This window comes from Pseudophryne corroboree, chromosome 5 (assembly GCF_028390025.1).
Source record: "Pseudophryne corroboree isolate aPseCor3 chromosome 5, aPseCor3.hap2, whole genome shotgun sequence".
Lineage (NCBI taxonomy): Eukaryota > Metazoa > Chordata > Amphibia > Anura > Myobatrachidae > Pseudophryne > Pseudophryne corroboree.
The window spans coordinates 149,696,594-149,711,431 of record NC_086448.1 but is presented as its reverse complement, the minus strand read 5'-3'; the positions used below and the strand labels follow the sequence as shown (position 1 = coordinate 149,711,431).

The 14,838-nt window shown below is 45.3% G+C and overlaps 1 protein-coding gene across 8 annotated transcripts in view; it reads left to right on the top strand.

The window, feature by feature from the left end:
• Nucleotides 1–14,838, top strand: part of LOC134927404 (mitogen-activated protein kinase kinase kinase 3-like) — a 261,260-nt gene that overhangs the window by 230,164 nt on the left and 16,258 nt on the right. For all 8 annotated transcript variants that reach the window (XM_063921804.1, XM_063921803.1, XM_063921810.1 and 5 more), the window contains 5 exons: nucleotides 1,490–1,582; nucleotides 3,721–3,909; nucleotides 5,052–5,200; nucleotides 12,717–12,848; nucleotides 14,551–14,680. In XM_063921804.1, the coding sequence (XP_063777874.1) occupies nucleotides 1,490–1,582; nucleotides 3,721–3,909; nucleotides 5,052–5,200; nucleotides 12,717–12,848; nucleotides 14,551–14,680 (693 nt within the window). The remainder of the gene's footprint in view (nucleotides 1–1,489; nucleotides 1,583–3,720; nucleotides 3,910–5,051; nucleotides 5,201–12,716; nucleotides 12,849–14,550; nucleotides 14,681–14,838) is intronic.

Here is a 14,838-nt window from a genome sequence, read left to right as displayed (position 1 = left end):
AAATTGTATGAATCACGGCGCCCTAGAGTGTCAGAATTTTCTTCAGGGCACCCCTAGGCCAAAAGTTTCTTATTAAAAAATTCAGAAAAAAACATTAAGTAAATTGTGTGTATATGTCATCCTTAGGTTCAGTTACGTTGTGGGGGACAGGATACACTTCTGTTTGTCCTCGTATTTTATGACTAGCAGCCACCAGCACTGGTTTTGTCTGTTAGACTGACCATAAATAGGGCACACCTGCACATAACCCAAGGCACCCCAGGGTGCCTAGCCACACAGTTGGAGAACCACTGTCATAACCTGTGGTATTTCCTCGCTTATATACTACATGATTCCACTGAGAATTCTCTACAGCCCTACATGATAGTGAGACAATATTCTTATAGCGCAGGCCCAGTCCTCCTTGTGTCACATGCAGCCCTCATCTCCTTCTTGCTTTATTGTCTGCTTGTAACACTTCTTTAAATTCCATAGTGATGTTATTACAGGGGTTGGTATCGATTAACCGGCGCCCGTCATCCCGACCTCGGGATTTCGGAATGCTAGCAACGGGACAAGCGCGCAAGAGCCCCTTGCGTGCTCGCCATGTTACGGGCATGGTGGCGCGCTACCACGCTATTTATTCTCCCTCCAGGGGTGCAGTGGACACGCCAAAAGGGAGAATAGGTGTCGGTATCCCGGCGGTTGGGATCCCGGCGCCGGTATGCTGAGCGCCAGGATATTGAATGCATCCCTTATTATAGATTGGTGTCTCTATGATTACATGTAATGTTTAACTTTATTACTGAGATTCAATGCACAGCCCCTGAAGTGTATCAGATTGGCCATCACTGCTCTAGGACATATGGACCCCAGAGCAGTCTTGAGCTCTTGGCCTAAGGTGACTCTGCTCATGTACTTATGGGTGTATAATTGCCCGAGGGGCCTGTATTCAGCAGGACCCCTCTCCCGAGCAGGGCCCTTCCAATCCCACCACATCCTGCTGGGTGCCGACAAATGGGTTACCGCTCCTATACGGCACTGTGTGCTCAATGATATTTGGGAAGATGAGAGTGCCAGAGTTTTTGCTTTCACTGCGTGGCGCCATCTTCCCAAAGATATCACTGGAAAGATGGTGTAGCATAGGAGTGGGGAACCCACTTGCCGGCACTAGGTTAGTATGCCTTTGGTGCAGGGCGTACTTTGGACCCATTGCCCTGTGTATGCTGCACTCCCTGCACTCATTACAAATATGCCTGTGACTGTACTCATTAAGAAAATAAAAGTCTAGAATCGCATTTACCTTTTCTACACCCACATAAATAAACTTCATTTTAACCTTCAACCATATATAAAAAATAACTGACAGTTAATTAAGATGTAAATATGTAACTCCTGACACATTTCTCACTGATTTTCCCTCTGTACCGGGGCTCTTCCCAAATAAACTTACTGCACAGAGTCAATCCACGAACAAGATGATCTAATAAATATGCTGTATTCCTTTCAGCTTTTGAAATTCCTATGTACGAGAGGTTTGGTAAAGGAGGAACGTTTCCCAGACAATATCACCTTTCCCACAGCCGGAAGGAGTATACTGACGGTGAGTAGGTTTGTCGGGTATTGTGGTGGCTGGACATTGTAATATATTCAGGCAAGAGGACATAATACTCACAGGAAGTTATGACTAGTTTATACTCTATAAGCCTATAATAGCAGCTGTCAGACTGTGAAGATGATGGTGATCAACATTGATATGTTTCCCTTGCCTAGTGTGAGTTTAGGTGTTCTATTATGCTAATTCCAGCACACACAAATATGTAAGCGGAACGAAGTAAGGTTCTCATCAAGGTAATGGCTTTTTTTTTTTCCATTCAAACTTCCTTTCAGCACGGGTCATAGCCTGGTGCTTGTCTGAGCTGGCAGCTGATAACAGAGGGCAGCAGCTTGCAGTTTCGTAGTTTTATAAGTTAATGACATATTTCAAACATCTTTTGGTAATGGAACAATTAAATATGGATATGATCTGTTCATTTAGGAAAAATTTGTTTTTCCGCACATCTGTGCTGAGTGATCTGGAATTTACGGTCTTAAAAATTTAACTTTTTAGGAAAATATCCTGCAGGTTGTCTATGCAACCTTACCGGGCTAGCCTTGCTGAGATTAGTGTGAACTTGGGTTTTAACGGTTTTTATAACTGACAATTGTAAGTATTTTATGATAAGAAAGTCCATCAGCAAGTGTAAAGGCAGATAGGGGAGCGAGTAGGCTTTTATTGGTTACCCCATGCATAGCTTCTTCATTGATATAATGCATCTTACATAACCATTTCTACAGAGAATACCCCACAGAAGAAGGATGTGGTTAAGATACAGTACCGGTGGTCGGCATCCCGGCAGTCAGGCTGCTGACGCTGGAATCCCAGCACTGATTGCCGGCATTCCGACATCAATTGAAATGCTGGCGCCGGGATGCCGGAATCCCGATCGAGCCACCGCCGGACTTTGATACTGTTAAGCCGCAGCTGGGGGGACTTAGGGTTGGGCTGCAGGGGTGAGAGGGTTAGGATTAGGCTGCGGGTAGGGGGAGTTTGGGATAGGCACCTAGTGTTCACTCTAGGATTTTTTTAGAACAGGGTGCTGAGCATTGAAGAGGGCACATTTTTATTTTGAAGGGCACATTTTTGATGTGACGCTTTGCGCACAAAGCATAGCGCCTATGTTTATAGTTTTTGTACATACATTTTGCCCTTAGTAAATCATATACCCATGCATACATATAAGACACCTAACATCTGTACTGAGAAACATACTGTATATGTCCAGTCTTCTATGTGTTATAAAACAGAAAAGTTAAACAATGGGTTAAAATATATAGGAAAAAAATAAGTATTCTACTAGGGAAATACTGTAAGCAGTACATGCTCACTGCTCACCCTGTTTTTTCCCTTTTTATCAGAGTGCTGTGTTATTTACAGTGCCTCCTCTGCCATCCAGTTGGCTAAAGCATAGAAATTGTGTTCCAATTTCAGAGGTGGTAAAGGAGTAGACGACAACATTGTAACATGCACTCTGACTGTTGCATTCTGTATACAAGGGGGCGATTTATGGTCCTGCAGGATGCACTGAAAAAGGGCAGGGAGCTTTTTCACATTTCAAAAATGGGCAGGGTGCAGCACCCTGCTGAAACAGCCTAGAAGGAACACTAGGCACCCCCCTGAGAGGGTTAGGTTTAGGCTGCGTGGCAGGGACGGTTAGGTTTACACTGTGGGGACAGCAGGTTAGGATTAGGCTGCAGGAAATGTGGGGAGGGATCAGGGTTAGCTCACCTTTTGGGGGACTGTCAGAATTTTCAGCTCCGAGATGCTGCTGTCGGGATATTGACAGTCGGCATCCCAGGCACCGGGGAATATCGTATGTATTCCCCCCACAGATACTTATACTTGTTAATGCCCCCTTGATGGTCGGTTGCTACATCACATCAATCAAAGGTAGTATAAGAGGTAGTACTGATTGATTCTCATTAATGTAGTTAGGGTACATCTCCACATAATCCCTGCAAATGTTAATCCTCTCTTTATCCAGAGCACCCTAGAGTTTGCTGTAAAATATCATTGGCTGTTTGGGAATAAGAACAGGATTGCAAGCTTGCGGAATAGGAAGACCTTGATTTAATGTGTTTTTACATAGAAAGGTCCCATGTGGCTGACATTATAGCTTGTGTTCCTCTTGTTTAATAAAGGTCGACAGACGTTTCCAAGAAGTTACGTTCCTCCTGAAAATCTGTTCCAGCTTGGTCCCAGCAGCAGAACAAGAAGCGTTAATGGGGACAGCACAATGCAATTTGAGGAGTACAGAAAGACGAGGTGGACCAGCTCAGAGCAGAGCTTCCAGTTCTTACACTCGTCACAGACTGACCCCTGCACTACATGTAAGTTCTGGACCTGCTGATGACAGTGTATATTTACCTTTAGATATTATGTATACAGATTTCTGGACAGAAACTGGGTACATGGTTTCAGTGAAGCAGCCAGGCACTACAATCAGTCATTTCTATCCAGTGTGATCTGGGGATACTTCATACAAGCTACTAATGCCAGGATTTAGGGCAGCCTTTAGTTTGTGCCTCTTCCATATAGTTGTTGATGTATGAGCAGATCCACACAAAGAGATCTCTATGGGTAGATGCAGGTTCAGTACACAAAGTTGCCTTATACAAGGCAAGCTATAGGACCTCCTATTTTCCTGTGTTCTATCTGGTGCTTTGGTTAATTGGCCATGTACACTGTTCCTGTACCTCTCCATAGAGCATAGAGTTCCTGTTGGGTAACTATGGTGAACTGTAAACAATTGTTTTTATGTGTGTGTGTATAGTACAGATTTTACTATGTGACAATGACCACCTGAAAAATATGCGGTACTGTACTTTCTCAATTGTGCATTACATTCACAAATAGGATAATTACATTTGGAATGTTGTTGACATTGCAAATGGTGTTGAATCGAAGGTAGGCCTTTTTGCAGATGACACAAAGATATGCATCAGAGTAGACCCACCAAGAGGGGTAAAACAAATTTATTTAGGTAGACTAGAGAAATGGTCAAGCACGTGGCAACTATAGTTCAATGCTAAAAATTGCAAAATCATGCACATAGGTCTCAAAAACCCAAAGGCTACTTAAATATAGTATCAAGGGTACTATCATGAAAACTACTGAGGAGGAAAGGGATTTAGGAGTCACTATTTCAAGTGACTTAAAGGCAGTGAGAAAGGCAAGTCAGATGCTTGGTTGCATAGGGAGAGGATTAGTAGCAAGAAAAAAGAATAATGCCACTGTATAGGTCATTGGTACGGACTCATCTGGAATACTGTATACAGTTCTTGAGACCATATCTACGGAAAGGCAACTAAAATGGTGCATTACCTACAGTTCATTACCCAGAAAGACTAAAAGATCTTAACATGTATAGTTTGGGGCAGAGAAGAGAAAGGGAGGACATGATGGAAACTTTCAACTATACCAAGGGTTTTAACAAAGTAATCCACTGTACTTTATTGCTTCTGTCCTGTAGCCCCACAGGCTCCAGAGAACTGGAGGCTGGGTAAGCTGCTTGGAAGGGGAGCGTTTGGGGAAGTCTACCTTTGTTATGATGTGGACACTGGTAGAGAACTCGCAGTAAAGCAGGTGCCATTTGACCCAGACAGTCAAGAAACGAGCAAGGTGAGGAAACCTACTTTACGTACTCTGATATTCCATTGGTGCTGCTTAACATGATTTCCTGTTCTATTTACCGTAGTGGTCCCCTGCTTTACGTGGTGGTACCTCTATTCTGCTTACTATAGTGGTCCCCTGCTTTACATGGTAGTACTTCTGTTCTGCTTACCATAGTGGTCCCCTGCTTTACATGGTGGTACCACTATTCTGCTTACCATAGTGGTCCCCTGCTTTACATGGTGGTGCCTCTATTCTGCTTACCATAGTGGTCCCCTGCTTTACATGGTAGAACCTCTATTCTGCTTAACATAGTAGTAACATAGTTAATGAGGTTGAAAAAAGACAAGTTGTACATCGAGTTCAAGTTCCTTGCTTTACATGGTGGTACCTCTATTCAGCTTACAATAGTAGTCCCCTGTTTCACATGGTTGTGCCTCTATTCTGCTTACCATAGTGGTCCACTGATTTACATGGTGGTGCCTCTATTCTGCTTACCATAGTAGTCTCTGCTTTACATGGTGGTACCTCTATTCTGCTTACCATAGTAGTCCCCTGCTTTACATGATGGTGCCTCTTCTGCTTACCATAGTAGTCCCTGCTTTACATGGTGGTACCTCTATTCTGCTTACCATAGTAATCCCTGCTTTACATGGTGGTACCTCTATTCTTCTTACCATAGTAGTTTCCTGCTTTACATGGTGGTACCTCTATTCTGCTTACCATAGTAGTCCCCTGCTTTACATGGTGGTACCTCTATTCTGCTTACCATAGTGATCCACTGATTTACATGGTGGTGCCTCTATTCCGCTTACCATAGTAGTCCCCTGCTTTACATGGTAGTACCTCTATTCTGCTTACCATAGTAGTCCCCTGCTTTACATGATGGTGCCTCTATTCTGCTTACCATAGTAGTCCCTGCTTTATATGGTGGTACCTCTATTCTGCTTACCATTGTAGTCCCCTGCTTTACATGGTAGTAACTCTATTCTGCTTACCATAGTAGTCCCCTGCTTTACATGGTGGTACCTCTATTCTGCTTACCATAGTAGTCCCTGCTTTACATGGTGGTGCCTCTATTTTGCTTACCATTGTAGTCCCCTGCTTTACATGGTGGTGCCTCTATTCTGCTTACCATAGTAGTCCCTGCTTTACATGGTGGTACCTCTATTCTGCTTACCATAGTAGTCCCCTACTTTACATGGTAGTACCTCTATTCTGCTTACCATAGTAGTCCCCTGGTTTACATGGTGGTACCTCTATTCTGCTTACCATAGTAGTTCCCTGCTTTACATGGTGGTACCTCTATTCTGCTTACCATAGTAGTCCCCTGCTTTACATGGTGGTACCTCTATTCTGCTTACCATAGTGGTCCACTGATTTACATGGTGGTGCCTCTATTCCGCTTACCATAGTAGTCTCTGCTTTACATGGTAGTACCTCTATTCTGCTTACCATAGTAGTCCCCTGCTTTACATGGTGGTGCCTCTATTCTGCTTACCATAGTAGTCCCTGCTTTACATGGTGGTACCTCTATTCTGCTTACCATAGTAGTCCCCTACTTTACATGGTGGTACCTCGATTCTGCTTACCATAGTAGTCCCCTGCTTTACATGGCGGTGCCTCTATTCTGCTTACCATAGTAGTCCCCTACTTTACATGGTAGTACCTCTATTCTGCTTACCATAGTAGTCCCCTGCTTTACATGGTGGAATGTTGGTATGGAAGGTGAGGTATACAAAACATTTGAGCTAAAAATTGATGTGTCTGTGTATTGGTTCCCACTACAAATCTCATTTCCCAAGTCTATTGCCCATCCATGAAAATAGTTAGTCCTACAACCAAATGTGTATTTATGAAACTAAAACATAAAATGTCTCTATATCCATAAGGGATATTAGGGAAATCTAGTACAATGGGGTGTAGACGGGGTCTAAAGGAGCCGGTGCACTTTAAACTTCTTCAACTGGGTGTGCTGGCTCCTCCCCTCTATGCCCCCTCCCACAGGCAGTGTAGAAAAAAGTGCCCTCAGGAGAGGATGCATACTCTGGAGCTCCAGAGAGTTGTCTTCAGTTTCTTTTAAACCTTTATTATTTTCAGTTTGCTGTTTGGGCAACAGCATACCAGCACCGTGGGCGTTGGGGGGGTCACCGGCCTTGCAAGGTGTCAGAGCCGCTTCCCCGCTGTAGGACCACCGTCCTGAGAGGTTGTTGTACATCGGGACACTGCGCCTTAGCGGACACAATCGCAGCAGTCCGCACACCCCTAACAGTAGCCTAAAGTTAACGACAGTGGTGAGTACAAACTGGGGGCCCCGGTTCATGGTGCAACATAAACGCAGGGGAGGCATACGGGACCCTCCTGGGGTGGACACGCTATAGCCTCCTGTGTACACTGGCAGCGGTAGTTAAAACTAGCAGCTGTGTGATATTTTTACACTCCTAGGGAGATTTTGCCAGTATAAATATAACTGAAACTCCAGTGCCATTACAGAGGGCGGAGTTTCCTCAGAGCGGAACCAGCAGCCTTTTGGTGCCTTCCTCTGCTTGCAGCAGCAGGCACACACAGCTCCTCCAGACACTCAGGATACGCAGGAAAACTGGTACAGGGGTGTAGCAAAGAGGGAGAGCCGCTATTGTACATAATCTGTGTCCTGAAAAGGACAAAAACACAGGTGTTTCACTGTGATATAACAGCTTGCAGCCTCACTGGGGCTGTTTAGCTTGGGTGTGCTGTTCTCTTCTCTCCCTCACACATACAGTAAGGCAGGCTTGCTATTGTATTACTTGTCTGTGTGTATGTGTATATGAGTGTTTACTGTTAACATGGTAAAACACCAATTCTGCAGTGTGTGTCACACCAGATTCTCTCCCTCTACGTCTGTTTCCATATCATGTGAACAATGCAGTCAGTCCTCACAGCTCAGTGAGGGGGCTGGGGAGGAGGGTCAACATCCTTCCTGGCTAGGTGCCATAAAATCCATGATGTCAGATATGTCATCTCGGCTCACTGCTAATACTCAAAAAACTAAACAACTGCAGCAGGCTTTTGCAGACCTAGCTGCAAGGGCAGATGTTCCACAGCCCTCCCTCCCCTCTCTAACTCAGGACCACTAAAATGTGGGTTACCTGCTTTACTCTCAGACTCAGATGGGGAGATACAGGAGGAGGGGGAGGAATTGGATCCCGTTACTGGGGATTCCCCGTCTGCACAGGGTATTGAACCCCTCATTTTAGCTATATGGGACTTAAAACTCCCTCTAGAGGACGCTGCGGCACAGCAGTTGTTTTTCTTCACACAGAACAAGCTCAGTGTCACTTTCCCTGATTCTGCAGAGTTAGATGACCTATTTAAGTTAGCCTGGAAAAATCAAGATAAAAGATACAAAGTGTCAAATGTTTTTTTCACACTTTCCCATTTGCTCCTGAAGGCATGAAATTCTGGGAAGAACCCCCGGCTGTTGATGTATCAGTCTCTCGTCTATCTAAAAAGGCGGTACTGCCAGCCCCGGGCTCCATTACCATAAAGGACCCTGGAGATAGGAAAATAGAGGCTACACTGAAGTCTATCTACACAGCAGCGGGTATATCACAAAGACTGGTCATAGCAGGTTGCTGGATGACTCATGTCATTCATACGTGGGCTACTCAAATTCAGGAGGGCTTCTCAGGGGATATGTCCCTGGTCACTACGGTGACTCTCCTAAAGCACATTCAGGACACTGCACGCGTCCTGTGTGACTCTCTCAAGGAGATAGGCAATATTAACACTAGTATCATTGCTACGGCAGTGTCGGCGTGCAGGGTCTTTGTGGTTGCGTCAGTGGATAGCGACGCAGAATCCAAGCACAGTGTCGAGTCTATCCCCTTTTCAGGGGAATGGCTCTTCGGGGTAGAAATGGATATGTGGGTTTCTAAAGTTACTGCGGGGAAATCCACGTTTCTCCCCTCTGTGGCCCCACCAGCTAGACGTTCCTACCCGGCACCGCCTACCCAGTCCTTTCGGTATAACAGATTTAGATCTAGGGCCAGAGGTGCCTCCAATGTGGCTAGAGGCACCAGAGGTAAGACAAGAAAACCAGCGATCGCCAGTTCTCAGAACAACACCACAGCTTCCAGTAAGGCCTCAGCATGATGGTGCCCACCCACCCCGAGGGGATCTTGAGGTGGGAGCTCAGCTGCGTCACTTTAGCCGCATCTGGGAAAGTTCCTGCCAGGATACCTGGGTCAAGGACCTCATTTCTCAGGGCTACAAGCTGGCGTTCGACAGTGCTCCTGCCCAACGATTTTTCAAATCAAGCTTACCAGCTTTGGAGGATACGCGTGTTACGCTGCAACAGGCCATCCTAAAATTGGTCCATTCCCAAGTCATTGTTCCAGTACCGCTGCTGCAACAACATGGAAAGTGTTACTACTCCAACCTGTTCGTGGTACCGAAACCGGACGGTTCGGTAAGACCTATTTTTAATCTGAAATGCTTGAACCCTTACCTAGAGGTTTTCAGGTTCAAGATGGAATCCTTGCGAGCAGTGATTGCAGGTCTGGAGGAACGGGAGTTCATGGTCTCCCTGGATATAAAAAACGCCTATCTCCATATTTTGATTTGGCCACCTCATCAGACTTACCTGCGGTTTGCCCTGCTAAAAGATCACTACCAGTTCCAGGTGCTACCCTACGGCTTGTCCACAGCTCCGAGGGTGTTCACGAAAGGTGATGGCAGAGATGATGTTCCAACCCCGGGTCCAGGGAGTAAATATTACCTGGACGATCTCCTGATAAAAGCAAGATCCAGGGAGCTTTTATTGCTCCATATAGACCGCACTATTCAACTTCTGTCACACCATGGGTAGATCCTTAATTTACAGAAGTCTCACATGAAGCCAACTCAGCGTCTCCTGTTCCTGGGAATGTTGCTGGATACTGTGGCCCAAAAAGTGTTCCTCCCAGAGGACAAAGCGAGAACATTCAGGAGATGGTCCGCATGGTTCTCCGGCCTACTCGAATATCCATCCATCTTTGCATAAGATTGTTGGGGAAAATGGTTGCCTCATACGAGGCGATCCAGTATGGAAGGTTCCATGCCAGGACATTTCAATTAGATCTCCTGAGCATGTGGTCCGGCTTACATCTTCAGATGCACCGGATAATACGGCTGTCGCCTCAGGCTAGGATTTCCCTGCTGTGGTGGCTATAGTCCTCAAACCTACTGGAAGGTTGAAGTTTTGGGATTCAGGATTGGATCCTCCTCATGACAGATGCGAGTCTGAGTGGATGGGGAGCTGTCACCCAGGGGGCTCAGTTCCACGGCAGGTGGTCAGCCCACGAAGCCCTACTTCCGATCAACATTCTGGAACTTTGAGCTATCTACAATGCTATGATTCAGGCCTCTCCTCTACTCAGGGATCACGCAATCCAGGTACAGTCGGACAACGCCACGGCAGTGGCGTACATCAATCGACAAGGAGGGACAAAAAGCAGGGCCTGCATGCGAGAGGTGTAAAAGATACTCCTCTGAGCAGAAAGGAATGCAAGAGCACTGTCCGCCATCTTCATTCGGGAAGTGGCGTACATCAATCGACAAGGAGGCAGTGGCGTTCATCAGTCGACAAGGAGGGACAAAAAGTAGGGCCTGCATGTGAGAGGTGTCAAAGATACTCCTCTGAGCAGAAAGGAATGCAAGAGCACTGTCCGCCATCTTCAACAGGGAAGCGGACTTCCTGAGTCGTCACGATCTCCACCTGGGATAATGGGGGCTTCACCATCAGGTGTTTCAGCAGATCATTGACCGGTGGGGCTGCCCACAAATAGACATGATGGCTTCTCGACTCAACAAGTTTCTTTGTTGGTATTGCTCGCGAACCAGGGACCTTTAGGCGAGGGCAGTAGATGCACTGACGTCGCCTTGGCTGTACCGGCTAGTCTACCGGTTTCCTCCGATTCCATTGCTCCCAAGGGTGCTAAAGCGAATCAGAAATCAAGGAGTCCGGGTAATTCTAATTGCCCCGGATTGGCCTCGGAGGGCATGGTACGCGGATCTTCTACTTGGGACGTTTCCTACAGGCTGGTGTGGATCAGGGCTTACGTCTTGGTTCCATTAAGGTTCAGATTTCAGCTCTCTCCATTTTCTTCCAGAAGAAATTGGCAGTGTTGCCAGAAGTGCAGACCTTCTTGCAAGAGTTGCTTCGCATTCAACCTCCATTTGTGCCACACACTGCACCCTGGGATTTGAATGTTGTGTTGGAATTTCTACAGTCCTCCTGGTTTAAACCTCTGATGACGGTAGAAGACAAGTATCTCACGTGGAAGACAGTGATATTATTGGTTTTAGCTTCTGCTAGGCGTGTCTCAGAATTGGGGGCCTTATCATGTAAAAAAAAAAGTCCCTACTTGGTCTTTTACAAGGACAGAGCAGAGCTCAGGACTAAGCAGCAGTTCCTGCCGAAGGTCGTCTCTGCGTTCCACTTGAATCAACCTATTGGGGTTCCGTCAAGTTCTGTCAGTTCTGCTCCTCCGGGGGCATTAGAGGCTGTGCGAGCCTTGAAGATCTATGTCAAGAGAACGGCTCGGATCAGAAAGACGGATTGCTTGTTCGTGCTATATGATGCGCAGAAAAAGGGTTGCCCTGCTTCAAAGCAGTCCATTGCTCGTTGGCTTAGACTTACTATCCAACAGGCCTATGTGTCGACAGCCTTACCTGTTCCACAGTCTCTGAAGGACCACTCTACAAGATCGGTGGGGTCTTCCTGGGCGGATGCCCATGGAGTCTCATCCTTCCAACTATGCCGAGCTGCTACCTGGTCGGAGAAGAACACCTTTGTGAAGTTCTACAGGTTTGATACCCTGGCCAAAGAGGATACCCAGTTTGGGCAGGTGTTGCTGCACACGTCTCCGCACATTCCCGCCCGTTCTGGAAGCTTTGGGACATCCCCATCATACTAGATTCCCCCAATATTCCTTATGGATGCTAGAGAAAATAGGATTTTAATTAACTATCCTTTTCTCGTAGTCCGTAAGGGATATTGGGCGCCCCCGCCTCAGTGCGTTGACTTTTCTGCAGGTTCTCTTTGTACAGTTACCTGTTCAGCTGTTGCTGTTTGTTGCCAGCCGTTGCTGGTTGTTTATGTTTAGTGGTGTGCTGGTGTGTGAATCTCACCACTCGTTGTTGTTATGTTCCTTCTCTCAAGTATGTCCTTTCTCCTTCGAGCACTATTTTACCTATAACTGCCTGTGGAAGGGGGCATAGAGGTGAGGAGCCAGCACACCCAGTTGAAGAAATTTAAAGTGCACCGACTCCTTTGGACCCCATCTATACCCCATTGTACTAGATTCCCCCAATATCCCTTATGGATTACGAGAAAAGGATTTACCGGTAGGTAATTAAATTCCTATTTTTGCCATTTAATATAAATCTTCGTAAAATCCCTGGAAATGTCGATCTTCTCTATATTCACAGCAGCCCTTAGTTTTCTGTAAAAGGTATTTGTCTGTTGGGATCCTTATAAGAACATCTTGTGTTTTGGTTGCAGGAGGTGAATGCTTTAGAATGTGAGATCCAGCTGCTGAAGATTCATAGACATGACAGAATAGTTCAATATTATGGCTGCTTACGGGACCCCACCGAGAGGAAACTCTCCATCTTTGTGGAATACATGCCAGGGGTGAGTAGGAAATTCTGTGTGTAGAAGAGCACGTACTGGTACTGATTAGATCTAGACATCGTCTTGGAATGGAAACACCCTGCATCCAATTACTTACGTGTGTGTGTTTGTAGCCATGTGATATTCACTTTGGTGAAGCCCATATAAGCATATCACAGTGATGTGGGCTGTAAACGCCTTGCCTTTGGTGGTGCCTTTCTCATTCAAAGCATTCAGTGTGTGTTATCCAGATCTTGCTGAACTACATTACACAGCATGCTGTTTACAAATGTCTGTAGCTACGTCTAAAGGTAAATTGCAAGGGATCATATATTTTCCATATATAGTACAATACACATATAAGGGCAGTATCCCGTGCCAGAAATGTACATATAACGTATTTCATAGAAGGTTTGACTGATGAGCAAATAGTGTTTTGTACTGGGCAAATGGGCTTTTGATTTTCATACATTTTCACAAGTTTGCAAAGACATACAAGTTTTTAGATATGGATAGCATGCCATAATATATGCAGAAAGATCTAAATGACCAATCACATTTTACTTTTATGTTGTATACTTATGATTATGTTTTAGTTATACTGTCGTAATGTATAGGATATTTGCATTTACAGTACATTTTTAGTCCTCCGCCTCTGTCTAGCAAAACATTAGGGTTATGGAGAACTCACACTCAGCCATAATGTTTGTGTGGAATCACTGATGGGTGTGGGCACTCTTACAATACCTATCATGGGACCCCTATCCTTCTACTCATTGGTGGGGGGAGGGAGCTGGTGACTGTGGTTTTACTCTGTGTAACGTGTAACTCACTACACAGAAGAAGTAGGACTTACTACACAACTGTGCTTTTACTCTCTCACCTCCCAAACAATCATTCTTACCAAGAGGCACCTACCTGATACCCCTAAAGTCTCTTGTGAGCCAGTGACGCTCACTTCAGGGGCATTGAGCGCGCAACATTTTTTAGCAAGGCATGACTTACAAGTTATTTTATATGTCTCACTCACTCATTCACATCAGTCTGTTGGAACGTGTGCTATTTATTAATATTTACTTATTTATTGGCAGTTATTTATATAGCGCACGCATATTCTGCAGCGCTTTACAGAGAGCATTTGGCCATACCCATCAGTCCCTGCCCCAGTGGAGCTTACAATCTATGTTGCCTACCACATATACAGACTGACATTGTTTTGTCAGTAGCCAGTTAACCTCCCAGCAGTGTCTGATCATGCATTCGGCTAACTAGCTAAAGAAGCTGCTAACTATGGGGGAAGGTGATCAGCTCCCTATACATTTCTTGCCTCAGACATCTGCTAATGACATTCTGATACTGTTATTACATGCAGAAGACCTGGAAGTAGCTGGAAGACTGCCCAACTGCATATTGGTGTAAATTAACTTCAAATTTGATGGGGGGGAGGGGGGACTGGACTATCCTTAGGGAACCCAAAATGTACTGGGAGAATATACAAACTTGAACCCAAGACCTCAGTGATATAAGGCAGTAATACTAACCACTACACCATTCGTGCTGCTCAACTAAAAGAGTGACATTATAAGAAGCAAAAACAATCCACGGACTAAGCTTAAATATGTGTATTCTGTATCTCCGTGCTATTTCTGAGTTCTGATTTCTGTGGTTTAAGGCTTTAATATTCCCTGATACAGGTCTTCCATTTCATACATTTTTTATATAGGGTTCAATAAAGGACCAGCTGAAATCGTATGGGGCACTTACAGAGAATGTTACCAGGCGGTACACAAGACAGATCCTTCAAGGGGTGTCCTACTTACATAGCAATATGATTGTACACAGAGACATTAAAGGTGAGTACGTGGGAGGCCGGCTGGGGTATAATCCTGGATTATGTATAACTGTGTTCATGATAGTCCAATTGCTGTTTTATAGGCAACAGATACAATATCAACAACTCTGTTCGTATGTTATTTACGTTACTCTATCAAAGTAATATAACAAACTAATA